This window comes from Miniopterus schreibersii (genome assembly GCF_964146895.1).
Source record: "Miniopterus schreibersii genome assembly, chromosome: 15".
Classification (NCBI taxonomy): Eukaryota; Metazoa; Chordata; class Mammalia; order Chiroptera; family Miniopteridae; genus Miniopterus; species Miniopterus schreibersii.
In genome coordinates, this window is record NC_138115.1 from 36,123,985 (window position 1) to 36,151,115 (window position 27,131).

At 37.6% G+C, this 27,131-nt stretch overlaps 1 protein-coding gene across 4 annotated transcripts in view; it reads left to right on the forward strand.

Annotated features, from left to right (window-relative positions):
• The window catches only part of LOC308567966 (uncharacterized protein), a 433,265-nt gene extending 408,219 nt beyond the window's left edge, over window positions 1-25,046 (forward strand). For 3 of the 4 annotated variants that reach the window (XR_014000420.1, XM_081160216.1, XM_081160215.1), the window contains one exon: window positions 23,348-25,046. Coding sequence is in view for 3 of the 4 variants with exons in the window: in XM_081160216.1 (XP_081016342.1) it covers window positions 23,348-23,361 (14 nt within the window). In the remaining variant the exon portion in view is untranslated. The remainder of the gene's footprint in view (window positions 1-23,347) is intronic. The other variant, XM_081160217.1, reaches the window with a different exon arrangement.
• The last annotated feature ends 2,085 nt before the right edge of the window (window positions 25,047-27,131 follow it).

Genomic DNA, 27,131 nt, shown 5'->3' on the forward strand with positions numbered 1-27,131 from the left:
CAATCATTTTTTAAAATATTATTTTTTTGAGATACAATTCACGTAACATTATGTAGGTTTAAGGTGGACAACTTGTTGACTTGATACATTTATATAATGCAATATGATTATCACCGTAGCATTAGCTAATATCTCTAACATCTCACATGACTGTCATTTCTTTTTTATGGTGGGAACACCCAAGAACTAGTCTCTTAGAAACTTTGAAGTTATAACACAGTATTGTTGTCTGTAATCACTATGCAATGCATTAGATCTCCAGGACTTATTTATCTACTAGTTACAAGTTTGTCCCCTTAAACAACATCTCTCCAATTTCCCCACCCCCTAGCCTCTGGTAACCACCACACTACTCTGTTTTTAATGAGTTTATCTTTTGTTTAGATTCACATATAACTGGTATCATACAGTATTTGTCTTACTTTGTTTGTCGAAGTCCACCCATATTGTCCCAAATGGCATGATATATATACAGAAGTGGGGTTGCTGGATCATAAGGTAGTTCTATTTTTAATTTTTTGAAGACCCTCCATACTGTTTTGCATAGTGGCTGTACTACTTTCCATTCCTACCAACAGTGTACAAGGGTTCCCTTATCTTCACATCCCTCCTCAATACTTATTTCTTGTTTTCTGGATGATAGCATCCCACCAGGTGTGAGGTTATATTTCATTATGAATTTGATATGCATTTCCCTGCTGATTAGTTATGTTAAGCATCTCTTCATGTACCTGTTGACCATTTGAATATCTTCTTTGGAAAAATGTCTATTTAGGTCCTCTGTCTACTTTTTAATCAGATTGTTTTTTTTTGTTTTGTTGCTCTTGTTACTGGGCTGTTTATGTATTTTGTTGTTATCCAACTGTTCTTTATAAGAACCAAATACCATAACAATTTTAGAAGAAAATATAGGAAAGAAGTTCCTTAACACTGATGTGGGCAATGTTTTTTTGGGATATGACATTAAAAGCACAAGGAACAAAAGCAAAAATCAACAACTAAAACTATATCAAACTAAAAAGCTTCTGTACAGAAAAAGGAACAATAAAAAAAAAAATGAAGAGACAACCTATGGAATAAGAGAAAATATTTGAAAACCATCTATCATATAAGGAGTTACTATCCAAAAATATATATTTTAAAAAATCATACAACTCAATGACAAAAACAATCTGATTAAAGAATGGTAGAAAGACTAAATAAACAGTTTTTCCAAAGAATATATCCAAATGGCTGATAGGTACATAAAAAAATGCTCAGCTGTAGAATAATTCAGCCTGATGTAGTGTTGCCTTGGAGGGGATGGGCGCTCTCAATACATATTTGTGAAATGAACAAATGAATGGCCTCATTTACCATCTACACATGGAGTATTTTCTCTCCTCTCTCTCTCTTCTCTCCCTCTATTACTATTTCTTTTTCTCCTTCTACCTAGACAGTTCAGACCTGCATATATTTCTGCCTTTTAAACTCTACCACCAGTGTCCTGATGGAATTCCAGTCTCAATCTATTCAAAATTTAATTCATTACTTTCCTGCTAAACCCACACCTCCTCCAGTGTGCTCTGTCCTAATGAATGAGCATATTTTATACTTGATTATGCAAGCTAGAAACTCGAGAGTTATCTATGACACTCCTTTCTCCACGATCTATCTCGTCTAAAACCCTACCGCTCTGAATAAGTGGAATCTCTGCATTTTGCTTCGCCTATACTAACAACACCCATGCCCACACTTCTATCATCGTTCAGCTGGCAGATGTCCTTAGCTTATCTTTTTATTCTATCTTTTCCCTCTCTTGTATTTTATTCTTACCCCTGCAGCAAAGCTAAGACACAAAAATATGGCTTGGCCCTTGCCTACTTTATCAACTTCATCTAGTGCTAACCTGCCTCCGGCTCTCTTAACTCTAGACATGAAAGTCAACTTGTGTTTCTTAAAAGCTTTATGCCCTTGCTAGCCTGAGGTTTTCACACACGCTTTCCTTCTGTCTGAAATGCTCTTTCTTTTCACCTTTCCCTAATCACTACCTGCTTCAGAGCTTGTCTCAAATATTGACCCCTTTAGAAAATCTTTTATGACTCTCCAAACCTAGTTGGTGTCACTAGATACGCTCTCATAAAACCATGCATTTCTCTGCATAATCCTTTAAAATAAATAATTGAAACAATTAGGTGATTGCTTTTTAAATGTTTGCCTTCCTACTAAAATATCTGTTATATGAGGGAAAAGGCTGTTTATTCTTTCCCTTGCTATTTCTCAAGCATTTAAACAGTATGTCTTAGTCTCTTTGGGCTGCTATAACAAAATACCACAGACTGGGCAACTTATAAACAACAGAAATTTATTTCTCCCAGTTTCTGAGGCTAGAAGTCCAAGATCATAACGCCAGCATGTTTGTGTTTTGTGGGAGGCCCTCTTCCAGGTTGTAGACTACCAACTTCTAGCTGAGCTTTCACATGTCTAAGGGCCTGGGGAGCTCTCTGGATTCCCTTTCATAAGAGCACTAATCCCATTCACGAGGGCTCTACCTTCATGACCTAAGCACCTGCCGAGGGTCACATCTTCTAATATCATCACATTGGGCATTAGGATTTTAACACCTGAATTTTGGGGGAACACAAACATTGAGATCATAGCTCAATTCTTAGCACATTTTAGCCATTCAGTAATATTTATGAATAAATGAATGGATCGATGGATGAGTGAGTAAAGACGAAACTCAGGTTACAACCTCCCTGGTTTTGTTCCTCTCTCTCCTTTCTCCTGTTGATATATTGAGGAAAGTCCTCCAAAATTCATGGTAGTTTTATCTTGAGCATCACATGAATAGCAGCTTTTTTTTCAATAGTGATAAAGAATGACTCTCCTTCCCTTAGTACACCTAATTGTAAGTTAATGAGTGTTTCATTTTCAAATGTTCCGATATATAATATGTATAAAATAATAAACCTCTGCATGCTACCATCTTTTGGTGTAATGTGCTGAGATAAGCCAGGATATCAGGAAACTAAAAGCCTAGGAGAGCGTCTTATCTGAGAGGCGTTAGGTGAGGAAAAGTGTCATAGGGTGAAATTAGAGTGATTACAGAGCGTTCTAATGAAGGACACCAAGTGCTGATTGGGGTAGTTATCAGAATTACAAGTACAGATAAAAACAAATATTAGTAAGGTGAACTGCACAGCAATTCTGCTCAAGGAATAAAGTGCACAAATTGATAAAATTCTCTTGGACGGAGCCTTGCAAAATATCTCGTAAAAGCTCCAGTCATCTGTACACTTATCTCAGACCCAGCCATATTGAGATAAGTACCTTATTTCTGGTTATCCGCCCCCAACTGTATTCTTAACAGAAATGTACAAATTTGGTTTTTTGAAATTTCCAAAAAGATTGTGGAAATATGTATTAAGAAAAAAAATATTGCACTTGTCTCTGAAATGCAAGACTATTAGTAGCATGGCAGGGTTAAGTTTAGCCCTTCTGACAGAGAATCAAAATAATAACGGCTTAAACAATAAAACACATTTTAAAAAGTGTAACAACACGTGTTTGAGTGGCTCAGAGCTGGATTCGATTTTTCCCGGTGTTGGGACCCAGAGCTAGCTCCCGTTCTTCCATCTGAAGGGTGCTGCTCTCACCCAGCACCCTTTACAGTCCGCATGGCAGCCTGGAGAGGGGCACACGAGGAAGGGACGGCCATGCCGTAGAAAGGGCACACACTTCTGCTCACACCCCGTTGGGCAGGGCTCAGTGGAATCCATAGCTGGCTCCGAGAGTGGTTAGGAAGCTCACTCAAGATCCTGAATGGTCATGTGCCTGCTTAAACTAGGGACACTGTTACTATAAGAGGCAAAGAAGAATGCATTTCATGGGAAGACAAATCGTGTCTATTATAGCAAGTAAATCTAATCTCATCCATTTTTTACAAGCTTCTCACTCAATTTTTTTTTCCAAAGTTAGTTTCCAGGGAAAATATGTTTTGGAATACTTTAAGCTCAGCATGAGAATAAATGGAAATTCTTAAGTTAAAAAAAATTAGCTAGAAATGAGTAACACAAGTCAACTGAGTTTTTATGCTTTTCTTGAGGCAAATAAAAATTTCTGAACACAGGCGACGTGCACTGGAGGCTCCATCGCCTTTCTGGTTTCTGTATGTGTTCTGAGTGGCTTGAGTTTTTTCTAAGTCGTTTGGCTCTACCCAGGACCTTCCCTGAATGAGAGAGAGAACCATCTCCTGCCTCACTTACGGCACCTCGTTCACACACCGCTGAGGCTCGGATGCAGAACACGGTCAGCCTCCTTTGATTTCTCTCTAAGACCTGGCTCACACAAAGCATTCATGTCTCTGGTAGAATTCACTGGAGATTTTTGTAGTGCTGTGTGTGTTCATGTTATGCATCCATATTGAAAACAACAAGGTGTTTATTATCAGTTCAGTTGTTTCTTAAAGTGTCTCTTTAAAATTTCTGCCAACTCAGTCTCAGGCCTCCCCTCTCCCTTTTTCCTATCCTTCCTCTAAATTCCTATTTATTTCTTATCTAGAATAATTTAGCTTCTTCTTATTTTTCACTCACCTCTGCACATATGAAAGTATTATTTTTAAGCATAGATGATCTTAACTAATTTGGGGGATGAGATATTAAATATTGGTGTGTTCCATTCAGTAGAAATATAATGTGAGCTACCTATCTAACACTTTCTAACATTCACATTAACAAAGTAAAAATAAACACATGTAATTAATATCGAGGCTATATTTTATTTAACCAAATAAATCTATTATAGTTCCAAGATATATTCAATATAAAATGATTGAGACCTTTAATCTTTTTTGTACTAAATCTTTAAAATCTAGTGTGTATTTTTAACTGCTAGTACATCTCAATTCAGGTGTTAAATTTTCACTGAATATGCTTGTTTTCTATTTAGATTTCATAACATTTATAATCAAAAGATTAAATTTACATACTCAAGTCATTGCCAACATAAAATCTAATAATTAAATTGATTACCAAGAATAATTTACCTTTAGTATCATATCTACATTGATAAAACTTGTTCATCTTTTTATAGGCGAGTTGATTTGACTTTGAGACAAAAGCATATCAGTTTTAAAATTACATCTGTCCAAATGAACTAAATTCATTTGTTAATTATTATTAAATTTATTGGGCTGATATTGGTTGATATGAACATATAGGTTTCAGGTGTTGGTATCTATGTTACAAGACCTGTATATCGCACTGTGTGCCCAAAGCCCAAACTCAAATCTTCTCCCCTCACCATTTCTGTCAATTTGGATAATTGATACTGAATTCAAAGAGGCACTCCCTGAATTGAAGGGCAATTCTAAATCTGACAATATGGACCAAGCCTTTTAAAATGTTCCCTGTAATTTTGCAGCTAATTTACGCAGCACAGTCCATTCTGTATATTGATTGCTGTTAGAATAATTTGTAAAATCCATATTATTGATTTATATTTTAAAGTCTTCATTTCAAAATAAACTCTAATAGCTCTCTAGTCAACTCACAAGTAAAATCTTCCTTTCTTCAGGGCTTTAAATTTAGTTTGTTCATATGCAGTGCAAAAATAAATTCTAATTCATATTGCCAATTTTGTCTTTGATTATTGAATATTTGGCAAGCAATACTATTTCGAAAAAATTTTAAATTTGAGTTAACAGTACAATAAATCTTTTAAAAACTCTTCCATGGCTCAAGCAATAAGCATTGGCAAAGAACTTAACATCATAAAATATGCTGTCTTCTATTTCTTTCAAAACTTCCAAAAACTGGCTCTGATTCATGTATTTACAACACTTTTCACATTCTACTTCTAAAATCTAAGCATAAAATTTTCAATACATATCTTACAGTGGAATTAAACAATAAAGGAACTATCAATCTCTTATTTTAAAATCTCAAAAGGTCTGGGTTTTTAACCTAATGTGCAGCATGTTTCACAATAATTTTAAAAAGCTTTTTTTCATATCTAGCTGAAACCCTCTTTGAAAGATGTAAAATATTCAAAATTATGTATGCCCTGAGGTTGATAGTTTAGACCACAAATTGACAACATTGACTCATAAATTTGAAAGCCCATTGAGACAAAACATGTCCCAATAAATAATTAATTTTACCATCTCTTGATCTAAAAATGGCATTTTGAGTATGTACAAGAATCCAAGCTGGTTTATAGCTGGCCAATGTCATAGTCTTAGATCCTGTTAAAAAATAACTTATACAGTTTTGGACATTTGATTTGTATTTTAGATGATTAATTTCTTTAATTTTTTGGCTTTATATAATATTTCTTATCAAATTTATTATGTCCACTTAACATCATTCTCTTTATTATCCCTGAGATTGGTTTTGCAAATCATGCAACTTTTATATTTTGCTCTGCTTCAGCTAATTTTGATTACTGTATTTATTTTTTAATTAAAAAAGATTTATATATTATAATTAATAACTCAATTTAATTACCAATTACAATTTACACAGGTGCCACTGTAACTCTTGCTATGTACATAAAATATTCAAACAAACATATTACATTGTTACATTGGTGCATTAAAAGTCGTCATTCAAACTGAATCAATTCATAGACACCACATGGATGGAAGACAGGTTTATGCGTAAAACTAGAAATGATGAGTGTTCCCCGCATGTGCACTATAACAACATCTCATACGATCCATGTAGCTCTACCAAAAAATGAAGGTTTGTAACACAAAAATATATTATACTGCTGAGGTTTGTAAATATAAATCAATTACAATGAAGTTAAAAGTTAAGTTCCTAGGTCTCACTAGCCACATTCAAATGTTCTCTAGCTACATGTAGCTGGTGGCTGCTGTATTGGGTAGGACATCTGTAGGTGAAACACTGACATCCCTTCTCTCATGTTTGACACTCTGACTTCTTGCATTTCTTAATTGCAATAACTTTTTAAAAACATATTTCTCTGCACTGTATGCTTTGTCATAAAGTGCGTCTTCTCTATTCTTTCTACCTAGCACATCGCCCAGGCCTTGGTAAGTATTACGTGAGTGAATTAATAAACAAACCTATATTTTGCCACTCTTTTATATTCTTTCCAACATTAAATTTTTTGAAGAAACAGAAATCATTCATTTAATGGTTTGTTATCTCTCACTTATCATTAGTATGTTTTGGATAATTTTACTTGATTCTTTGTTTAAAAACTCTTACGATGAAAATTTTGTTCATAAAAGTAGAGGGGGAAAAATCTGTTTTCTTACATCTCAAACTAGATAGTTAGATTTCCTTCTTCAAAGAGGTTTTCTTTCTCTGCCACCAGTTAAATGTTCTCCAGGTTTCATTCTAGAACTTCTATTTATGTCACTCCAAACTCCCTTTCTCTGTTTTCTCTTAGACAGCCATGACTGTGACTACTGTATTTATACTGGTGATTACTTATGTATGGATCTCTAGTTCCAAACTTTACACAAAGCTTCGGATTCACATTTTCAGTGTCCTACTGTGTACCATTAGAGTTCACTCTGGCCCTTAAAACTTAACACTTGATGTGTCCAACAATCTGTTCTCCACCGTCCATCACAATCTACTCTTTATCTTTTACTGACTGTCCTGGGTTATGGAATCACTATCCACAACTTGTCCATGATAGACTCTTTATTTCTCTTCCCATATCACTCAGTCAACAAATCCTATGTTGCCCAATTTGTAGAACTTCAAATAAAGTTTTCTTTTTATGTTAAATGCTACCATCTGATCAAGATTCCTATTTTCCCTTTCCTCGTAGCAACACTCCCCTAACTGATCTTCCTGCCACCATTCCTTCCCATTTTAGTCCCTCTTCTGTATTCCCACATTGCCTAGTGGATTATTTTTCTAAATATCAAGCGCGACTCCAAATCTCCCAAGAATAAAACCTTTTTTTTGGCTCCAGTTATCTACACATAGAAGGACCTCACAGCCTACCTTTCTAGACTTAGCTCACCACTCCTCCCCTCCACCCAAACCCTGATCTTTTCCTTCTATAATGAGCAATGGTGGTCTTTCTGTTAATAAACCCAGTGGAATCATTTTATCAATCCTTCAACCTCCTACCTCCTGGAATGTCTTTCTGTTTAGTCTTAGAAAAATATATATATATTTTCCTCTGCCTGGAATGGCTTTGTGCCTCATCTTCATTCAACCTGAGGAATCATCCGATACCCCTTCGAGTGGATATTCAGAGCAAATCTGTGGGTTCTAATATAGACACCCAGGTATAAATCTGTCATTATTTGAAAACAATCTTTCTTTATTTGAGAAAGTTATTCTCTTCTGCAAAGCCTCTGGCTCCCAGAAGGCAAATGTGTGGGAGGAAGGGGACAGGGCTGAACCATACAGATCAGACAGACCAATCCTGTTCATTAGTCTGGCCGGGCTCCCACCCAGAATAGAAGCAGTCGACTCCTCTTTCTGCTCTGGTGCTTCCTTGCAGACAGCCGGCCACTTTCTGTGTTCCCTGAACACTCTGTTCACAGTTCCATTAAAGCACATGTTAGTATATAGTTCTCTAGTCATTCGCTGACATGCCTACTGAAATGTGATTTCCTTATGGACAAGTTCAATTCATCTTTATATCCCTGGATATATAGTTTACTCTACACACATTTATTTTGAATGAATGAATTTAGAAAAAATAAAGAGTGACAGGAGTATTGAAAGCCTGTGAATGAAAAACATATTTTTGATAGCTCTCAGGTTTCTTGGATTATGTATTTTCAAAGGGTATGCTGTACCTGCCAAGGGAAAAAAAAAATTAATAAAGGGTTCCTTTAAAAAAAAAAGTTCTTAAAATATCACTTTCTTACGTCTGCATGTTGAGATTTCAGCTTATCTGGAACAGAACTGGTTTAGTAGCCTTTTAAACAGCCTTCTGTATGGAGATTTAGCTCTTGATGGAAACTTTTGTGGTGCGAGCAAGGCCAGAACTCCTGTGGCCCCTGGTAGGTAAAATTGCTAAGTGGGAAGGAGAAGAACTTTGCCCAAGAATCCCATGGTTTGCTTGGAAGCAAATGGACAATGGTTTCTTCTCTCATTCAATATATTTTTAAAAATTTTATTTAAAATGTATGCCTTGGCAGGTACTATGTAAATAACATTTTAATCACCAGGTCATTTATTAAAAGATATGATGATATTGGCCCAAGTGCTAGTCTCTACCCTCTAGAAATATACCATTCAGGAACTTGAGAACTCTCAAGAACACTTTTTAAATTTTAGTATGAGGCTGATTTACTTTAGTGAACTACAGAGCTCCAGTCAAGACTGGTAGAGGCATATTTAATAACATTTTTGGAATAGCATCATCTTAGAGAGGCAGGAAATCTAAGCTTGAGTAAACTGAGTTACTAAAGGGCAAGTGTAGGCTTAACTGTGGCTACTTCTGGTAGTTGCTCTAAATCCAAATCATTGGCAAGAAATTTGCTTTGAAAACTACTAGCTGTCTATGTCCATGTGAACTGAAACAGCTACAATTTGGTGCCCACAAGTGGCACCACATTAGAAGTTTTGTAGGCATATTGATGTGTTGTTATCTTGTGGACAAGTTTCCAAAGAACTGTGTAGGATTCTGCTCCATCAATAACAGCCATAGAACTTTCGCTAGTCTCCTAGACCTTAGATATGCTTCCAATTATGGTATGTTGTCCATTTAAAAATCCATGTATATAATTTTTTATGTGGAATGACTGGGAGAAAGAAACTTTCCTCTACCCTCTTAGGTTCTTTTGGCTGGTCTAATAATTAAATCGACATGAATCAGATTAGATTAACAAGAGACAATAGCCAACTTTCATTACATGCTTACACATGGGAAACTCACACACGTGAGAGAATCAGAGACTCCACATACATGAGAGTTTCAGGGATAGAAAGTTAAAATGAGATATGTATGACATTCTGAGTTCAGGGTGATGTAAGACACCTTGGAACTTCAGAGGGGAGGAAGGTCATTTGCAGAACTGAGGCAGGATAGTGAGAAACCAGGACAATTCCTTGGCAAGTGAAATGAGGAAAACTGAAGCAAGATAGTTAAACAAGGCCGAGCAATTAACAGCCTGCTGGTAAACCGCAAGATCTTATCTTCCCCAACCAAGGCCACTCCCCAACCAGAGAGTGAGTAGCTTACAACACCCTAGTCAAAGAGAGAGAGAACAGAGACCCAAGTCAGTGCCATTAATGCCAGCCAAACCCCAGGACGGATAAAGTCAGGGGAATAAATAACGAAAACCCTTAAGCGATTACAAAGGCCCAGAATTCTTGAGGGGGGAATGTTAGAGCAGGCAGTTAGTAAGATATTAACAAAAGAGGAGGGGTAAAGGAAACGGGACATCTAAGGAAGCCTGATTAGGTGGGGAAAACAGCTTTTAAGTCATTCCAGGGAGTCACGACTAAGGCGGGGGGGAGGGGGAGGAACAGCAAGGGAATTTCTTTTACTAAGTGCATGTGCAATAGAAGCCAAGTAATGACACAAAACTATAAGGCATGTGCAGTAGGAACCAAAATGGTGACCATAAAATGGGGAGGGCACTGGGCCTGGAAAAATTGGGGCAAAAGAGATTAGATAGGGGGAGCCCAGGGAAATGCCGGGAAAGAAATGCCTGCTCTTTCCTGAACCCAAGGAAGTCTATGGAAGCCTAGCGAGGACCCCAGGACAGCCGCTACCCTCTAGCCTCCCGCTCTCTGCCTCTCCCAGGGTGTACTGTGGCTTTTGCTCTAATAAATCTTGCCACTATCGCTTAAAACTCCTCCTAAGTGAGTGTCCCTGAAAGTCTTCTCCCATGACCCTGCTCAAGAGTCTATTTCCTCTGGTAACAGGCTGACAAGAAGAGCAGAATTTTAGTAATTATATCTTTGTCCTGCCCAATAGATAGGTCATTAAAAAGTTATCTCTGGTAATAACTCTTATTATGGGCAAGGCCCCAGATTTAAATTCTTTGAGGGCGCGGTAAAAATTTCTCATGAGCCTGCAGGGTCTCAATTGCCTTCAGCTAAAAATAATTCACATGCCAAAGTGGCACATCTTGGGGAGACCTGTTCTGAGCCCCTTTAGGAACATGACACCTACATTTTATAGGTTTTTGAATACCAGGTTTGCATCAAATGTAAGTGATCTGGCTCTACAGTACGCTTCTTAGTCACAGAGTGAGTTTAAGGGACACAGAACAAATGTGAGTCTAAAAAATGTATGTTGTCACATATTTTAAAATGTTGTTTAATGATAGAAGCAGTAATTTCATTACTATTGTAAGATGAAAGTTTAATTGAACCCTTAATATGATTTAGAATGAAAATAAACTTCTTACATGTCCATTAAATCATTCAAATGTACCACCTGTAGGCTCAAACATTATTTAGAAAGAGCTGTAATATTTTCTCTGTTTGGATATTAAAGCCCTGGTGTGCAGGTATTTCCTTTCTTACAGAGCAGAGCACTTACATACTTTCCTAAAGTGCTTTAATGCATGTTTGCACATCTGATGATCACAGTTACGTAAAGAAAGCCAATATAATCACCTCTGTTTTAAATACAGGACACTGAGTCATAGGGACTTCAGATTCTGTAAGTAAGGCTCAGAGGATGTGGGTGGCAGAACCTCACAAAGTGTTGCTTTGGTTTATTTAATTTTATTTTACTTTGGTCCGACTGTTTGGTCGGTTTGTTGTGCTTTTCTTCTAGGTTCCTTGGAGCATAGGTTGGGGAAGGTACTATTTATTCATTTGTACACTCATTTACTGAATAACATCCTTAAAATTCTATTGACCCAGATCACCCCCTTTGTCTTCCATACTTCGTTGTCACACTTGCTTCTCTGAGTGTTTGTCATCACTCCAACCCCGAATTTGGAGGATCAAATAAAATATGCTGTTATGTCTCTTCGCACAGCATTTTACAATAGGCATGTAATGTAAGTGCCCTATATAATTTAAATTTTCTAGTAGCCACATTTAAAAAAGTTAAAAAAGAGGTAAAGCCAGTTTTTTTTATTATATTTTATTTAACCCACTATGTCCACGATGTAATTTGAACTTATGCTCAACGTAGAAATTATTAAGAAGATATTTAACATTCTTTTTCTGTACCGTCTTTAATATTCCATGTGTATTTTAGATTTACAGCACATCTCAATTTGAACTTGCCTCATTTCAAGTCCCTAATAACTAAATGATTGGACAGTACAGTTGGAGAGCAACCGGGACCTCTGATTATCTACTTGGACTCTTAGTTAAATACAATTTTAAATATTTCCAGACTTAAATGGACTCTGGGGAATATGTCTGCTTCCAGAGTTACCACTGAAACTCTGCCGGTTAACCTTTGTTCTCATAATCTGTGCATAATTAATTAATTGAAACGTGAACTTTTTAAAACTAACTCTTTGTGCTTTCTTAGCCTCTCAATGTATTCTGACCTTCCTTTTCTCTTCAGTAAAATCCTTCTCATCTTCACAAGGGCAGGAACCGTAAACCACGTCTTCAGAGTAAAGAGAGTTTCCTCTACCCAAAGAATCCATTTCCCTTATTGCTGCCTGATTTCCACAGAAGTTATTTAGTTCCTTTTCTTTATTATTTTATTAATCTACTAGATTCATTGATATCAGTAATAGACAAACTCTAAAACTTCAGTTGTTAAGTCCAAAATTTATTCCTCTCTCGGAGAACAGGCCAAATGCAGGCTATTTTTCATTGAGGGCCCTGGCAAAGGGGTCATGGTGCTTCCATTGCTCAAAGATATTCAGATGTCAAGCCGAGAAAGACCTTGCCTTCTTGAATGTATAGTTTCCAACATAGTTCTTTCACACAGTGACAGTCAAGAGACAAAGAGCAAGGGTAGAGAAGGCAATATATTCCCTAACTACATAAATCCATAAGCAACACACGTCATTTTTACTTATGTTCCACTGGAAAAAGCCAGTCATGGACTCAGGCTAAATGCACAGGAGGATGGGAAATTCTCTGTTTCTGAGCACCAGCTCTTGTAAATGGACAAAGGGCATCCATCTTTGGTGGACACCATGTCTTCTCTGCCACACATACTGCTCGCTTTGAACCATAAATCTTTTTGTGGGAGATCACCTAAACTAAGAGATCAGCAGTGATAAATTAGAGCTGTAGAAACCCGGATTCAGATTCTGATTCCAGTGCTTAAACGAATTAATCAGCTTCCTTATATCTGATTTTTCCAATTTCTGTCAATAGGGTTGGAAATTTTGGCAGAGATGTGGAAATTATTTTCCCACTGTCATTATCTTCTTCTTATTTATAAAATGAACCCCAGCTAAAACCTATGCTTCCCAGTTAGGGTTGAACATATAATTCATTTTTGGTCAATGACAAAATTGGTTCATCCATTATTTTTGGCTTAGTTAATGTTGACTGATGCTCCACATGACAGTATAAAATTTCCAGAGGTTTGGGTTCTTTCTTAGGAGCAGTGTATCATATGGAGTAGGTAAACACATACAGTATTTCTAAGGGATCACAGCATTTGTGTATAAGATAGGACAAGCCATGTTGTACTTTAGTAACAAACAATTCCAAATTTCAAAGGCTCAAGTCAACAAAAAATTCATTATGACTCATACAAATTCTGTTGCAAATCTAGGTGATTATCTATGACAACTATTCTCCATGCAATAAATCAGTAGCAGGGGCTGAACATGTATTTTCTTTCCCTAGGAGAGCCGCACAAAGACCTGCAATAAGGTGACCTATGTCTAAAGTTCACAGACATTAAAATCTTACTAAGGCAATGAAATATGTTTACATATACGAATATAATAGTACCCTCCAGTTTTGTGTACTTGTTTCCAATTTCCTAATACGTGTACGGTCAAAAAAAAATCTCCCTTCAGAAGCTTTAAATAATTGTTAATAAATAGCTTTCATTTCAAGGTACATTGTATGCATCCACGTTGTCACCAACTCTGTTTTATTTAACTAAATATGATTCTCACGTACAAGCCTCTCTTTAAAAGCTGTCTCCAAATCACTGTTTTCCGAAAGCCACCAGTTAGAGTGACATCTCGCCAAGGTAGACTAATGGAAGTCAACTCCCATTGTAAAAGCAGAACTGAAATTATGCTTCATGCGCATCTGGCAACACATTCATTTGTACATGAGAAAGGTGTGAATGAGATTATATCCCAAATAAATTATCCACTGATTACCACAATTAACTAGCTGTCATAGGTATTCAGTTATCTAATTATCTGCCAAAATTGTGTGCCAGGTGTTCCCTATGTCCACATTTTCATTATGTTACATGAACAATTCTGCTTCATTTTGAGAAACATTCTTACTTAAAATACCTGGACTGGTCAAACTCTTTTCTTTTAATTTTTTTCATTCATATTTAAAGAGCCCAGTTTACGAAGGAAGTCATCTGAATAATGCTTGAAGAATGTGTATAGATTCAAACTCATTTGTCCACATCACAGCAAGTGTTTGTACTGGCCCAATTGCCTACTGTGCATGCAGATGTTAAATTGTGCCTCCTTGATCACCTGTTTATAATGCGAAATTGCAGGTTGACTTGATTTTACCTAGCAGAAATAACTCAGGCATCCACATTGGCAAATTTGACCCAGAAGGTTTTATGAAATATTTTGCAGTGGAACCTGTGGATGAATTAAAACACATTTTCTCATTTCTTTGAGTGAATGTGTATGTATGCGTTCATTGCACAGGGTTTAAAAAACAAAAACTAAAGATTTTCCTTCTTAAACTCCAAAGAGAAGCAATTTTTCCTATGAATCAAAAGAGTGTAAATAACACTGTTTTTTCCTTTTGGTTTTACCTCCCACTATAAAATAGCTGTGAGCAATATGTTCAGGACTCCGGGTACTTGCTTTAGCAAATGTAAAGAAATATGTCCTTTGAAACTGCGTTTTTGTTGATACAGAAATTCATGTAGAATTTTACAAAGACCTGTTGGTCTCTACCCTTTTTGTGGTAGTGAATGTAACTCCCACGGAAACAGGGAATAAACCTTGTTCTACAAAGCAAGTGACTTTAAAGGCCTTTGATTGCATTGTCCAAGGCTGTATCAAAAGCACCCCATCCATGGACACCCACCGATGAGCATAAAAACAGAAGTATCTAAATATAAATGCAAAGAAGGCAGGGGAAGAAAGCATAGAAAAGAAACTGTTTCCCAAATACATGGTTCTGATTTTTGATAGAGCCAGAGTTTACCGCAATTCTTTTCCCATTGTTCCTTTCTCCTTCAAAATCTGACTAATTACCTAGACATTTTCAGAGCCTAGCTGGTCTTTCTGCCACTTGTGCAAAGCAGAAAAGTAACAGAATCAGTATTTTACAAGTATCGGTCACAGTATAGTGCAAAAAACACAGAGGGAAGGAGAGTGGATGTAAGATTAGTTAGAAGCCTTTGTGTTAAGATGGTATTTGATATTTTCTGACTGACTTATTTCACTTAGCATGATACCCTCTAGGTCCATCCATGCTGTCACAGATGTTAAGATTTCATTCTTTGTTATGGTTGAGTAATATTCCATTGTATATATGTACCACAGCCTTTTCATCCATTCATCTATTGATGGACACTTCAGTTGCTTCCATAGCTTGGCTATGATTTCACTTATATGTGGAATCTAAAGAACAATATAAATGAACAAGCAAAATAGAAACAGACTCATAGATACAGAGATGAAACTGTTGGTTGCCAGGGAGAAGGGGAGTTGGGGAACTGAGTGAAAAAGGTAAAGGGATTGAGAATACAGATTGGTAGTTACAAAATAGTCATGGTGATGTAAAGTACAGCGTAGGAAATATAGTCAATAATATTGTAATCACTAAGTATGTTGCCAGTTGGGTACTGGAAATATTAGGGGGAACAATTTGTAAAGATTGTCTAACCACTATGCTATACACCTGAAACTAATACAAAATAATATTGAATATAAACGGTGCTTGAAAAATATTTTTTAATGTAAAAAAAAATTTTAAAATGAGACATTAAAAAAGAAAGGTGAGTAAATGATGATGGGAAGATAAAGTACGCATCAAGAAATACGGTAGAGCACCATTCCATTAAGTATGCTTCATGGAATGTTAGCTTTGAAGGATTTTCATAGGTGGTAAATAGAAAAGTTTTGGAATCAAATAACTTGGAAAAACACTAGGTTAAGTCAAGTTAAATAAGCTCTGATTTGCCAACGTGCAGTGTAGATGCTTAACTGGGGGATTGAGTAACAGAATTTACTTTTCACTGTAAAAGAATTTTCTTTTCACTGAAGCATTTCATGGAACTAGTATTTCACAGAACACATTGTAGCAAATTCTAGACTTGAATTATATTTATTTGGTTGAATCCTCCAAATCTGGTGATTAATTATAAGATAAAATGCCTCAATTTCTGTCTTGAGTGGTGGGTTGGGAAGTGGTACCATTAATTGTGACAGAAACTTTTGTGGGAAGATAAATAGTTCATTCTTGGATGTGTTGAATTTTGAGTTGTCTCAGGGACATCCAAATGGGATAATTTCTGACAGTTATTTGTATCTGCATCTGAAATTCAACAATATTTTTCCTAGATATGTGGGCAGTGATTGAAGACTTATGAGTAGACGAAATAGTTCTGTCTTAAATTTTTTAGGATGGATTTTGATTGAGCTTCCTGTCTGGCTAATTGAGGGGATTTGAGGTTTGGAGAATGGCCTTTGCAAATAGAACCAGGCAGTGGTTGCCAGTGAAGTGTCTAAGGTAGCAAGATGTAGGGTTGGTGCAGGCTGCACATTTTTAATAGCCATTCATCGTATATCCCCTTTCTCCACTGAAAAGGCATCTTTGAAAAACAAGGATTCACTTGTTACAGTTTAGAGGTGGATAGCGATTGTTCGCCTCTAGCAATAACTGTGATGTGTGAATTTTGGGTCATGGAATCTCTCAGGTCTCTCTCAGGCTGAGTGCAGAGGTTTCTGTTATTAACTTCAGCTTGACTTAAAGCAGGAATCTGGAGATGGAAAACTTGAGTGACTATTATGAGTTGTCTGAGTTACAAAGCCCTATAAACCCAATTAAGTTTATATTTGTAAAGAGGCTGAAAACTTAAACTGTTTATTTACTTATTTATTTATTAAATATGTTTTTATTGATTTTAGAGAAAGAGGAAGGGAGAGGGAGAGATAGAAACATCGATGAGTGAGAAACATCGGCTGCCTCCTACACACGCCCTACCAGGGATTGAACCTAAAACTCAGGCATGTGCCCTGACTGGGAATAGAACTGGTGACCTCTTGGTGCGTGGGTCCACCCTCAACCAACTGAGCCAGTGGCTGGACAAATTGTTGGTGCTTTTAGATGGAGCAGCATGAGCACCATTTTGTGGACTCCGGAACAGAGTGACAAAAACAAAAAACAAACAAAAAACCCCAATTCATTAAACTCGCTCTCTCTCCTGACGGTAGTTTGTGTTCATTCCTGGAGTATTCGACATCAGAATGCATATCTGAACTCTCTTCTTTCCTAACCAGTTTCTAGGTTCTAGATGTGATATGATATGGGGAAACTTCAGAGCAAAATTGCCAAGGCTGCCATCACCTCAGTGTGACTTGTGGAGCCCAGCTACAGGCACTGGGATCACTGATGCTCTTGCTATGCTTTCAGGGAATGACCATTGGAGTTGCTTCAACCTTTGACATAGAAGCAAACACAAGTAGATAGTCATGAAATGGGAAAGGGAAAACAGTAAAGCATATGTGGAGCATATGTAGGAGAATACATATAGTGCACTTTTCTAGAGGAAACACGTATTATTTTCCCTTCCAAGATTTATTTAAGGTTAATTTTATTTGAAGTAGTTATACTGAATGTCTGACAGGTTATACTTGGCAAGAAAAAAAACTCAGTAAGAAGAATTCTAACAATACATCTCAGAATTTTGAGGTCAAATGAAATTAAGAGAATTTAACTGTCTCTCACGACACCCAAAATAACTGGTGACTAGGCATGTGGTTCATTAAAGATAACAATTGATTCTTTGACACAGTCCCATTAAGAAAGGATGTCAATTTGCCTGTCCGTTGGCTTTATTTTTGCTATTTGACTACTTACCTAATAGAACGTGGCAGAGATCACAATGTGCCAGATGCAAGTTTAGCCTTTTAAATATCTAGCAGCTTCTGTTTGCTCACTTTTGGAACAACTACAGTTGGGATGCTCCCTCTCAAAATCCATCTGCTGCTCAGACACCAAAGTCACATGGAGAGGACATGGATGTCAATTCCGCTCAACAGTCTCAATTGAGTGCCCAGCCAAGAGACAGCATCATCTACCAGCCACGTGAAGAAGCGACTTTAGATGTTCCAGCCCAAAAAAGTCCTTAGATGATGTAGTCCTGGCTTATATCACACAGAGAAGACCTACCCAGCTGCCCTTGGTCAACATATAGAATCATGAGAAATAATAAAATTGTTATTTTTAGTTACTAAATTTTGATGTGGCTTGCTATGCAGAAGTTGATAGTTGAAACAGAAAACATGGCTTATTCTTGGGGACAAATACATTCTTACCTCTTAGAAGTCATTTAGTAACACTGAAAGAAATTCCTGTTGGGTGACACTAGTGGGAAAATAAGGAATGGTCCAGCATACCACTTACGAAATACTAGAAGCTGATGCAATTCATGATTAGCTGCATTAGGGGATCCCAAGCACCTATTGCTGTGATATTTAAAAAGGAAAAACAGGAAAAAATTGTGTTTAGCCTAAAAGTTATGGAGAAGCCACTCATTAGAATATAATATCACCATGTAATGAAAACCTTACCGTATCAAGGCTCATTGAAAAAGATAATTGGAATATACCACTGTATATGGAATATAATTACAACTGCATAAAATAAATAAGACAAAAATATGTCTAAAAAGAAAAGGCTGAGAACAGTGCTTTAGAGTAAGCATTAGCTTCCCTACATGTACCACATGTATACTTAACTCTTGGGGTGAAAACAATAGCAAGCAAAATCTACAGAGGAACAAAAAGAAAATAGTTAGATCTCTCCTGGTCAATCAGAGATGGTTTCCCTGAGGAGTTGCACTTGAGATGAGTTTTACAGGATGAGTAGGAATTCATCAGGCGGTTAATGAGAGAGAAAATTCTAAGCAGAGGAAGTAACCAAAAGAAAAGTCACAGAAAGAGGCAAAATAGCAAAGAGCAGTAGCTTTGAGAAACTGCAACTGTTCTGGTGCAGAATTTGTGGAAAGAGGCAAGGGACAGGTGGGCAGGGTATAGCATATGGACCAATCTACTAAACTCAGTAGTTCCATTTGGATTGATTTCCCGTTTTTCTTTGAATGCCCATGATAATTTGTTTAGTTATACTTTCTATGATAGATATTTGGCCACATTTTTTCACATCTTATCCTAGATCATAATTTCCTTGCACCTGAGGCATTCGTTGACCAAATATCCATGAGCTCACCTAAATGTCTCAGGCTCTCTCTGGTTGTCTAAGTTTTTTTTAAAGACCTCAGGACTCTGACCTTCAAAGAACAGAAAGCGAGCTGAGAAGGTTAAGCAATTCTGAGATGTTCATACACCACAAAGTCCAGTGCAGCTTATGGCTGAGGAAGAATGAATGAGAAAGAGTGCAGAGCCAAGGGAAAATGGACACGTAACTTTTCCAAGGAAAGAATCAGAGCCTAATTAAGTCCTCAGAGTAGAGATTCATTATAATGTTTACCTAGTGGGATTTAGGCTTATATTCCAGCAACTACTGTATGTCTCCCACTCTTCCCCTTCCAAAAAACAAGCATGTGCCTTGTAGTTATCCTATTTGAGCCTTTGGTGTGGATGTAAGATAACTGGCCTTGTTATCTCCCGAAAGTGATGAGCTACACCCCTGCTGATGGAGGCACCACTGTTCCACACCCATCGACTCTAGACTTTGAGCATGTAGTGTGGGGGGAACTTTTTGTCGTCTCCTGTGGAAGAGTTTGAGTGTATTCACTGTATTTGATGAAAGGAGCAAAGGGGTATATCGGGTCTAGACGTATGAACAGTGCTCACCAAATACTTGTGTGCTCCTTACTCATTTCCTAAACATGTTTGCAATTAGATTGGAGCCATGTGGATAGATACAGCCAATAAACTGTGAGCAGAGCTAATGGGTGACATTTCTATGATAGCACAGTTAAGATCTAGGATGACGCAGCTAATCCTCTCTTCCACTGCTGTGGCAGTTTGAAGTGCATCTGGTTTATGCAGTGTAGCCAAAAGATGGAGAAAGATATCCTAGCCCGTGTTAAATTACTGAAATCTGAAAGTTTGTTTATTGCAATCACTAGTGTTAATCACCTTAACAAATAGATTCTTGGGAAGAAGTAGTTAGCAAGAGCTACCGCATAGCAAGGCTACAAAACTAGCATTTCTCATATCTTCTCCGATAGTGCACACACCCTTGTGAGAGAGATTTACAGTCTTTCAATTCTTTATTCCATCTCTGCTGCTTTCCCACAATTTGTATAACAAAACGTTTGCTAATTTGGCCTTACCCTTTGCGGACTTTCTGAAGTGAAGTAACATCTCTCTGGTTACAGCCTATTTTCCAAACATGAGTGAATTTATTATCGGACCAGCCAGCCAGAAATTACTTTTCCTTTCCTGTTTTTCAACCCAGTCTGTGGAGTTGTCAGCTGACGTCTCATAACTTGAAATGTCCTCTCCAACGTGGTGGAGCTACACCACCTCTCATTCAAATTTCCAGAGCCATTGTTCCCCGTTGTTCATCTTAGCTTCTGCTAATTTAGCCTCAGAAAGCTTCCTTTCTTCTTGTACATTTCTTCAAAGAGAAGGCAGAGTTCCATTTTTAAGACAGAACTTAAGAATTAAAGAGCTAATTAATGTAATGTATTTGATTCTCAAAATAACTATGGAATCAGGCATGAATGGTATTATTTATACTTTATTCTCATTTTCCTGATGAGGGAAGTGAGACTCAGGAAACTTCCACAAGTCCTCTGGCTGTGCCTGTGCGCCCATATATTTTTATTCCAAGTCTTATTTATCCACTATGCCTTTATTACCTTTTACCAATTCTCTCTTTGTTCCTGATCCTATATCTTGTATATCCATTAATCATTTATATGGAATCTGATAATAGGTATTAACAAAGCTAAAAGTAAAGGGAAGGGAAAAACAGACATTTGAGTAGCAGCCAGTTGGTTTTTGCTTTTTTGGTTTGTTTTTGTTTTGGGTTTGCGTGTATGCATGTGTGCTTTGTTTTGATTTTCTTGCTATTAAAGGCAATTCTACCATGGATGGTCTTCTTGATACGCATAAACAAGATTTTTTCTCCCAGTCTAAGTTATAGAGCTAGGATTTTAAAATGCTGGAAAAGTTTCAGTGAAAAAAATAATTCAAGCAAAGCTATAGCTAGATGGATGCATAAATAGATCTATGTATGTGTGTGCGTTTGTGTATACACATGCAATATGGTATCATACTATACATGAAACACAAATTGTTTCATACTATATATACAATATATAGACATATATAGTATACATTATGCTATATATATAGTATGATACAACTTTTGTAAAGCTCAAAGATAAGTAAATGTAAACAATATATGATTTAGAAGTATACATGTGGTAAAAGTATTTAAATAAATTGTGGGATGACAAGTATAAAATTTAAGATAGAGGTTACCTCTGGGGAAATGTGGGAGGACAGCATTAGGTGATAGCAGCACAACAGACTGTTACTGGTATTTGGTAATATTTTTTGTCAAGTTGGGTGGTGGGTTCAGAATGTTCAGTTGATCTTTTTAATTTATAATTCACATATTAACTACATAAAATTTTGAAAATATATATATTTTTAAATTAAATGTGAACAACTACCTATAAAGTTTTAATAGCTAGCAAGCCATAATGGGCTACAACTCTATCCACTGACTAAAGAAGTTTTTATATTGCCTGTGTGTGTTAATTTCATTTACAGTCCAGTGCCCCTCTAATCACAAAGAGAACTTTCTGTGGCAGATAGACCTTAAGATGATTTCCAGTGGTCTCCTTTCCGGGTGCTCATGGCTTTGCGTCTTCCCCTCAACAAGAGTGTGGGTGCAACCTGTGACTTGCTTCTAACCAATTGAATATGGGATGTCACTTCCATAATTAACTTAGGTAATGCAGCACAGGTGATAAAGTGTCACTCCTGTGATGACAATATGTTATAGAAGACTCTGTCTTGCTAGCACATTGGAGCTAGAGGTTCTCCTTGCAGTCTTCATGAAATTGAACAGTCATGTTAGAGAAGACCATGTGACAAAGAACTGTGGGCAGCCACTAGGAACTTCTGATGGGCTCTAGGACCTCAAGGAAACCTCCAACTGACAGGCAGCAAAAAGTGGGACACTCAGCCATAAAGCTTGGAGGAAATAAATTCTGCCAACAATCTGCATGGGTTCGCAAGTAGATTCTTCCTTAGTTGAATCTCTAGATCAGAATGCAGCCTGTCCCACACCTTGACTGCAGACGTTTGAGACCCAAGCAGAGTATTCAGCTAAGCTGTGCCAAAACTCTTGACTCATGGAAACTGTGAAATAATAAATACTAAATGTGTATTGTTGTAAGTCGCTGAGTTTGTGGTAATTCTTTATGCAGAAATGTATAACTAATACAGTTTCTTATTTAAAAAAATAAAACTATATGATTCACTTTACTATGTAGCCCAAACTTTGCTTTCAGAGCAAAGTACAATGAATCATATTGTAACATTATTTCTGACATGATAGTTATAATTTTTATAAAATTTTTAAACCTACAGAAGACATTTTCCTTTTGGCTACAGTTATTGACAGCTCACTTCTTACCGTATAAAAATTGATAATCTTTATTATTTCTAAATTAAATGGCATAACATTAGCAGCCTTTTCAGATAGATCTTTAATTATTAGTATCATGTGTCACTGACTACTTAATTTAAGTATGGTTACAGAATAGTATTTTTAAGTTTTGTTTGTACTTCCAAGTTTTTTCTTTTGTTCTTTGGTTTTAAATGGAGAGAACATGTAAGAAATTGAATTTTTCTTAGTCTGACTTGCTTGATTTAAAACTGAAGGTAATCATAAGAAAAAAATTAGAGGAGTTGTAACAATTTGATTTTATTGTGTGATAGTATCGAATAGATAAAGAAAATCATAAAGAGAATAATTCGTATGGTGAGCATATAAAACTTGCTGAATACTATCTAAAATACTGTCCTGTGACCCTGTATAGAGACAATTTTATATTTGGGGGCTGTCTGTTCCTCATTCAATCCTCTCTGTCGTCTCAGGCCTTAGGGTTTGAATGGCGTCCAACTTGGTGAAGTGACTGGCAAAGTCCTCAAACCAACAGGAAGAACGAAAGATTCCAAGAGAAAGATGGGAGAAAAGTAAACAACGTCACCATGTCCTGGTGATCTTGTTCAAGACTCTAGTCCCGCTTTAGGTCCTGAATTATGTGGTTGGACCTCAACTCTACATTTTGCATTTAAGATTTCTGATTCCCAAAAGTGTCCCTGAAATAAAATGACAGCCTCAGCTGGTTAATGGCAGACAGGTCTCTACCTGGTGCTCATTGTGTGAGTTTTCCTAAAAACCCGTGATACCAGTTCATTAAAGTAGCATTTGGAGAATTGCATTAAATGAATTTACGTGGACATAGTGCTCTGTGAGGAACCTGCCACGCACCTGAAGGAAAAGTTAGAAATCATCACCTGTTCACTCTTATGTGGTGGTGAAACGCTCGTGTCTCCTTTTGAAAGACAACGTGCCGCAAGGGGTGCAACCGGCTGGAGCCCCAGCACTTCGAGGTTGGGCTCAGCTTTCAAGTCAAGGCCACACGCCTGCTGAGCAGCCCCCAGCCGATGAGTGAGCACGGCGGGGATTCGAGGGCCACCGACCGCATCGGGTCACCTGGGCCTCCTCTATGGGCAGCCTTGGTGCCCGGAATTCCCTGGTGGGCGGCTGAGACTCTCGGAGCTGCCCGTCGGTGGAGGGTCTTCCTGCCCAGTCCAGCTCCTTCCCCTTTCTCACCACTGTGACACCGCACCATGGTGAGAAGGCTCCCCCTGCCTACTTTTGCTTTTTCTCTCTCTGTTTCTCATAGGAACTACCTCTAATAACTCTCTTGCACTTCGATTTTTAAAAATTTTTATTTTGCTATTTTATTTTCCCAGAGACCCAGAACTGTCACTTGGGAGCCATTAGTGAGCTTTTACGAGACAGAGGACCTGCAGCTGCTTCCTTTTTTGATGGGGAGGGCAGAGAGGCTGCAGGCGCCTGTGCGAGCTCCTTCACAACTAGCCCAAGGAAGATTCCCCCCAAGCCCACTAACTTTGAAGCCAGTACAAAACACAATTAGTGTGACAGAAATAGTTTCCCTGATTGCAAAAAGCTACTTGCAGAAAGTCAGCGGGCAGTCAAAAACCGTTTCATTTGATTGGGCGGAGGGATAAGATTCTGTGTATGTTTAGCCAAACAAAATCACACTTTAGATATTTGCAAAACTCTAATATTGTACATTGTGTGATGTAACAAAATTGGCACTGCCTCGTTATTATTGTTATGAATTTAGATTGTATCCCACTGGCTCAGGGCAGAAACTTATCCACTTTCTGCTTTGGGAGTTTACCAAATTCCTACGGGTTGTTTACTTATATAATAGTTCCCCTTAAAATAACTGACTGCTTCGAGACTAATGACCAATGAGAACATGTCTTGTCACTGCTTTCTTCAAATGCTAAGGTCTATGATATTTTAAATCCATGAAAAGTCAGTGGATGTGGGAGTGAAGAAAAGAGATTGCAATCTGCCTTTAAGACTATGAGATACCTGAGGGCAGGGACTGTACTGTGCTTTAATTTGTGTCCAGCTTTTGAGAGCACTCAGGACTGGTAGGAATCTGTGAAATGTTTCCTAAGTTGAACTAAAATCTAATTTTCAGTTATTCTGTACCAGGAAATCCACACACACAATAAACATGATTGCACTAAGTTTCGCTGACATTGATGGCCATTATTTGCCTTGAGAACTGGATGGGAGTATTTAGAGTTGAATTTGAATATGTATTACTTGAAGGATCTTCCTTTTTTTTTTTACTTCGTCAGGACCTTAAATGAGAATTTGGAGTCATCGTGTGTAACTAAAATAGGAGAGAGAGCATATTTTGGACTGCAGATGTTTGGGATTAAGGCTAATTGCTTTGCTGCTGCTATTTTTATCAGCCTGCTGAAGGGATTTTTGCAAATGCTGGAAGAAAGCCTAACTTTTAAAGGGGTTAAGCTTCTAAACGGCCGTGATCCTCAGTTAGTTAGAAGTGACAAATTGTAAGCAAAAGATAATCTCCTCCACTTACAGAAATGCCAGCCCAAATATCATCTGTAAAAAGCACTTCAGCAACTTTAACATAGTCACGTTAGAGAAGCGGAATTTAAAAACAGGCATTTGGGGTGGATCTTTTAGGTCCCTTCTGCTTTCTAGATTTTAACCATGCTGCTTAGCAGGCCTTTCCAGCTGTGGCCGGATGGTTTGCATGGAGACTGTCTCTGATGAAGGCTTATGAAGAGCCTGCACCACAGAGGAGGCTGCTGCCCGGCGCCCAGCTCCACGGATCCTCACGCGATGGAAACCGCAGCTCACAGTCAAGGGCCTTTGACTCTATCAGGAAAGTTTTCAACTGTGGGTAACAGAACACTAGACAAAAAGACAAAAAGTGGCTTAAAAAAAGAAAGATGTTAACTTATGTGCAAATGATGGAAGTGTACCTCTCTCTCCCTTTCTCTTTCTCTCTCTCTCTCTCTCTCTCTTTTGTTTCTGTAAGAGCATCTCAGTGATATCGGGGATGTGAGTGTATTCGATCATCTCTCGTCCTTGCCTCATGGTGGCAAAATGGTCACTCCAGCTCCCAGCAAGCAGGACCTAACAAATCGCATTGCAACAGGAAGGGAGCAGGGCAGGTCGAAAGGGAGCTTTCCCTTTGCTAAGAAGTGAAATCATTTTTAGATTTCCCATGTGGTCTCTCCTGCCTAATGAGCTAAAAGTCAGATAATACGGCCATCTCTGGGTAGGGGGGCAGCTGGGCAAGTGAGGGGCTGGAGAGGAAGAATGGACAGTCATAACTTGCTTGCGTAAAGCCTGTTTATTTCCAACGGAATTGGATGCAGTCGGTTTTGTTTCATTTTTTGAAGAAATTTGAGGATTTGTTAGGGAGGAAAATAGAAAGAAAGCTACAGGATAGCCTTGCAACAATGTTTGTAAACTCTTAGCCCAGGGATCGATTTTCAACTTTTTCATCTCATGGCACAAGTAAAACAATTAATAAAATTCTGTGGCATGCCAAAAAGTATATGTGCTGCCAATGTGACAAAGAAAATATACGTATAATTTTGATTCTTTCACACCAGACAGCTACTGTTGTGTTGGCTATTGTCATTTTTTAAAAAATTGGACAATCTAAGGGAAAAGAGGTCAGTGATCCTGACTAAGTAGTTAGATACTGCAGGTTTTAGAAATCCTTGTGGCACACTGGTGTGCCACGGCACCCAGGTTGAAAATCACCGTCCTTGTCAGTTGCATAATTGTCCTAATTTGAAGGAGAGTCAAATAAATTTCTCCACCTGCCTCCCAATTGTTCAATATAAAAATACACAACAAAACCAAAATTAAAACCCGGAAAAGTTAACAACAGCAAAGACACACAATTTAATCCTAACTTATTTGATCACAAAAAAAAAGACCAAAGAGAGTGACGGTGATACTTTCGTCTAAAGCTTTACGGAAGCAGGCCTGGAGGCTCAAAGCGGTCAAGTCACAAAACAGAGTGTTTCATCCAGGATTCAATCCAAGCCTGTTGCAAAGAAAGTTTCTCCTCCTTATATTATCAAATAATAAACCGAAAGTGATTTAAAATATATACACATGCAATATATGTCTATGCGGCAATATAAATGTATTTAGTTATGACAGCTGCGACGCAAGCCATGAGAAATAGACACCCTCAAATCAGAGATGATCCGACTGAGAGACGCCGTTCAATTCTGAGGCCTTTCTGCTCAGGCGTTGCACATGCTTCGGTTT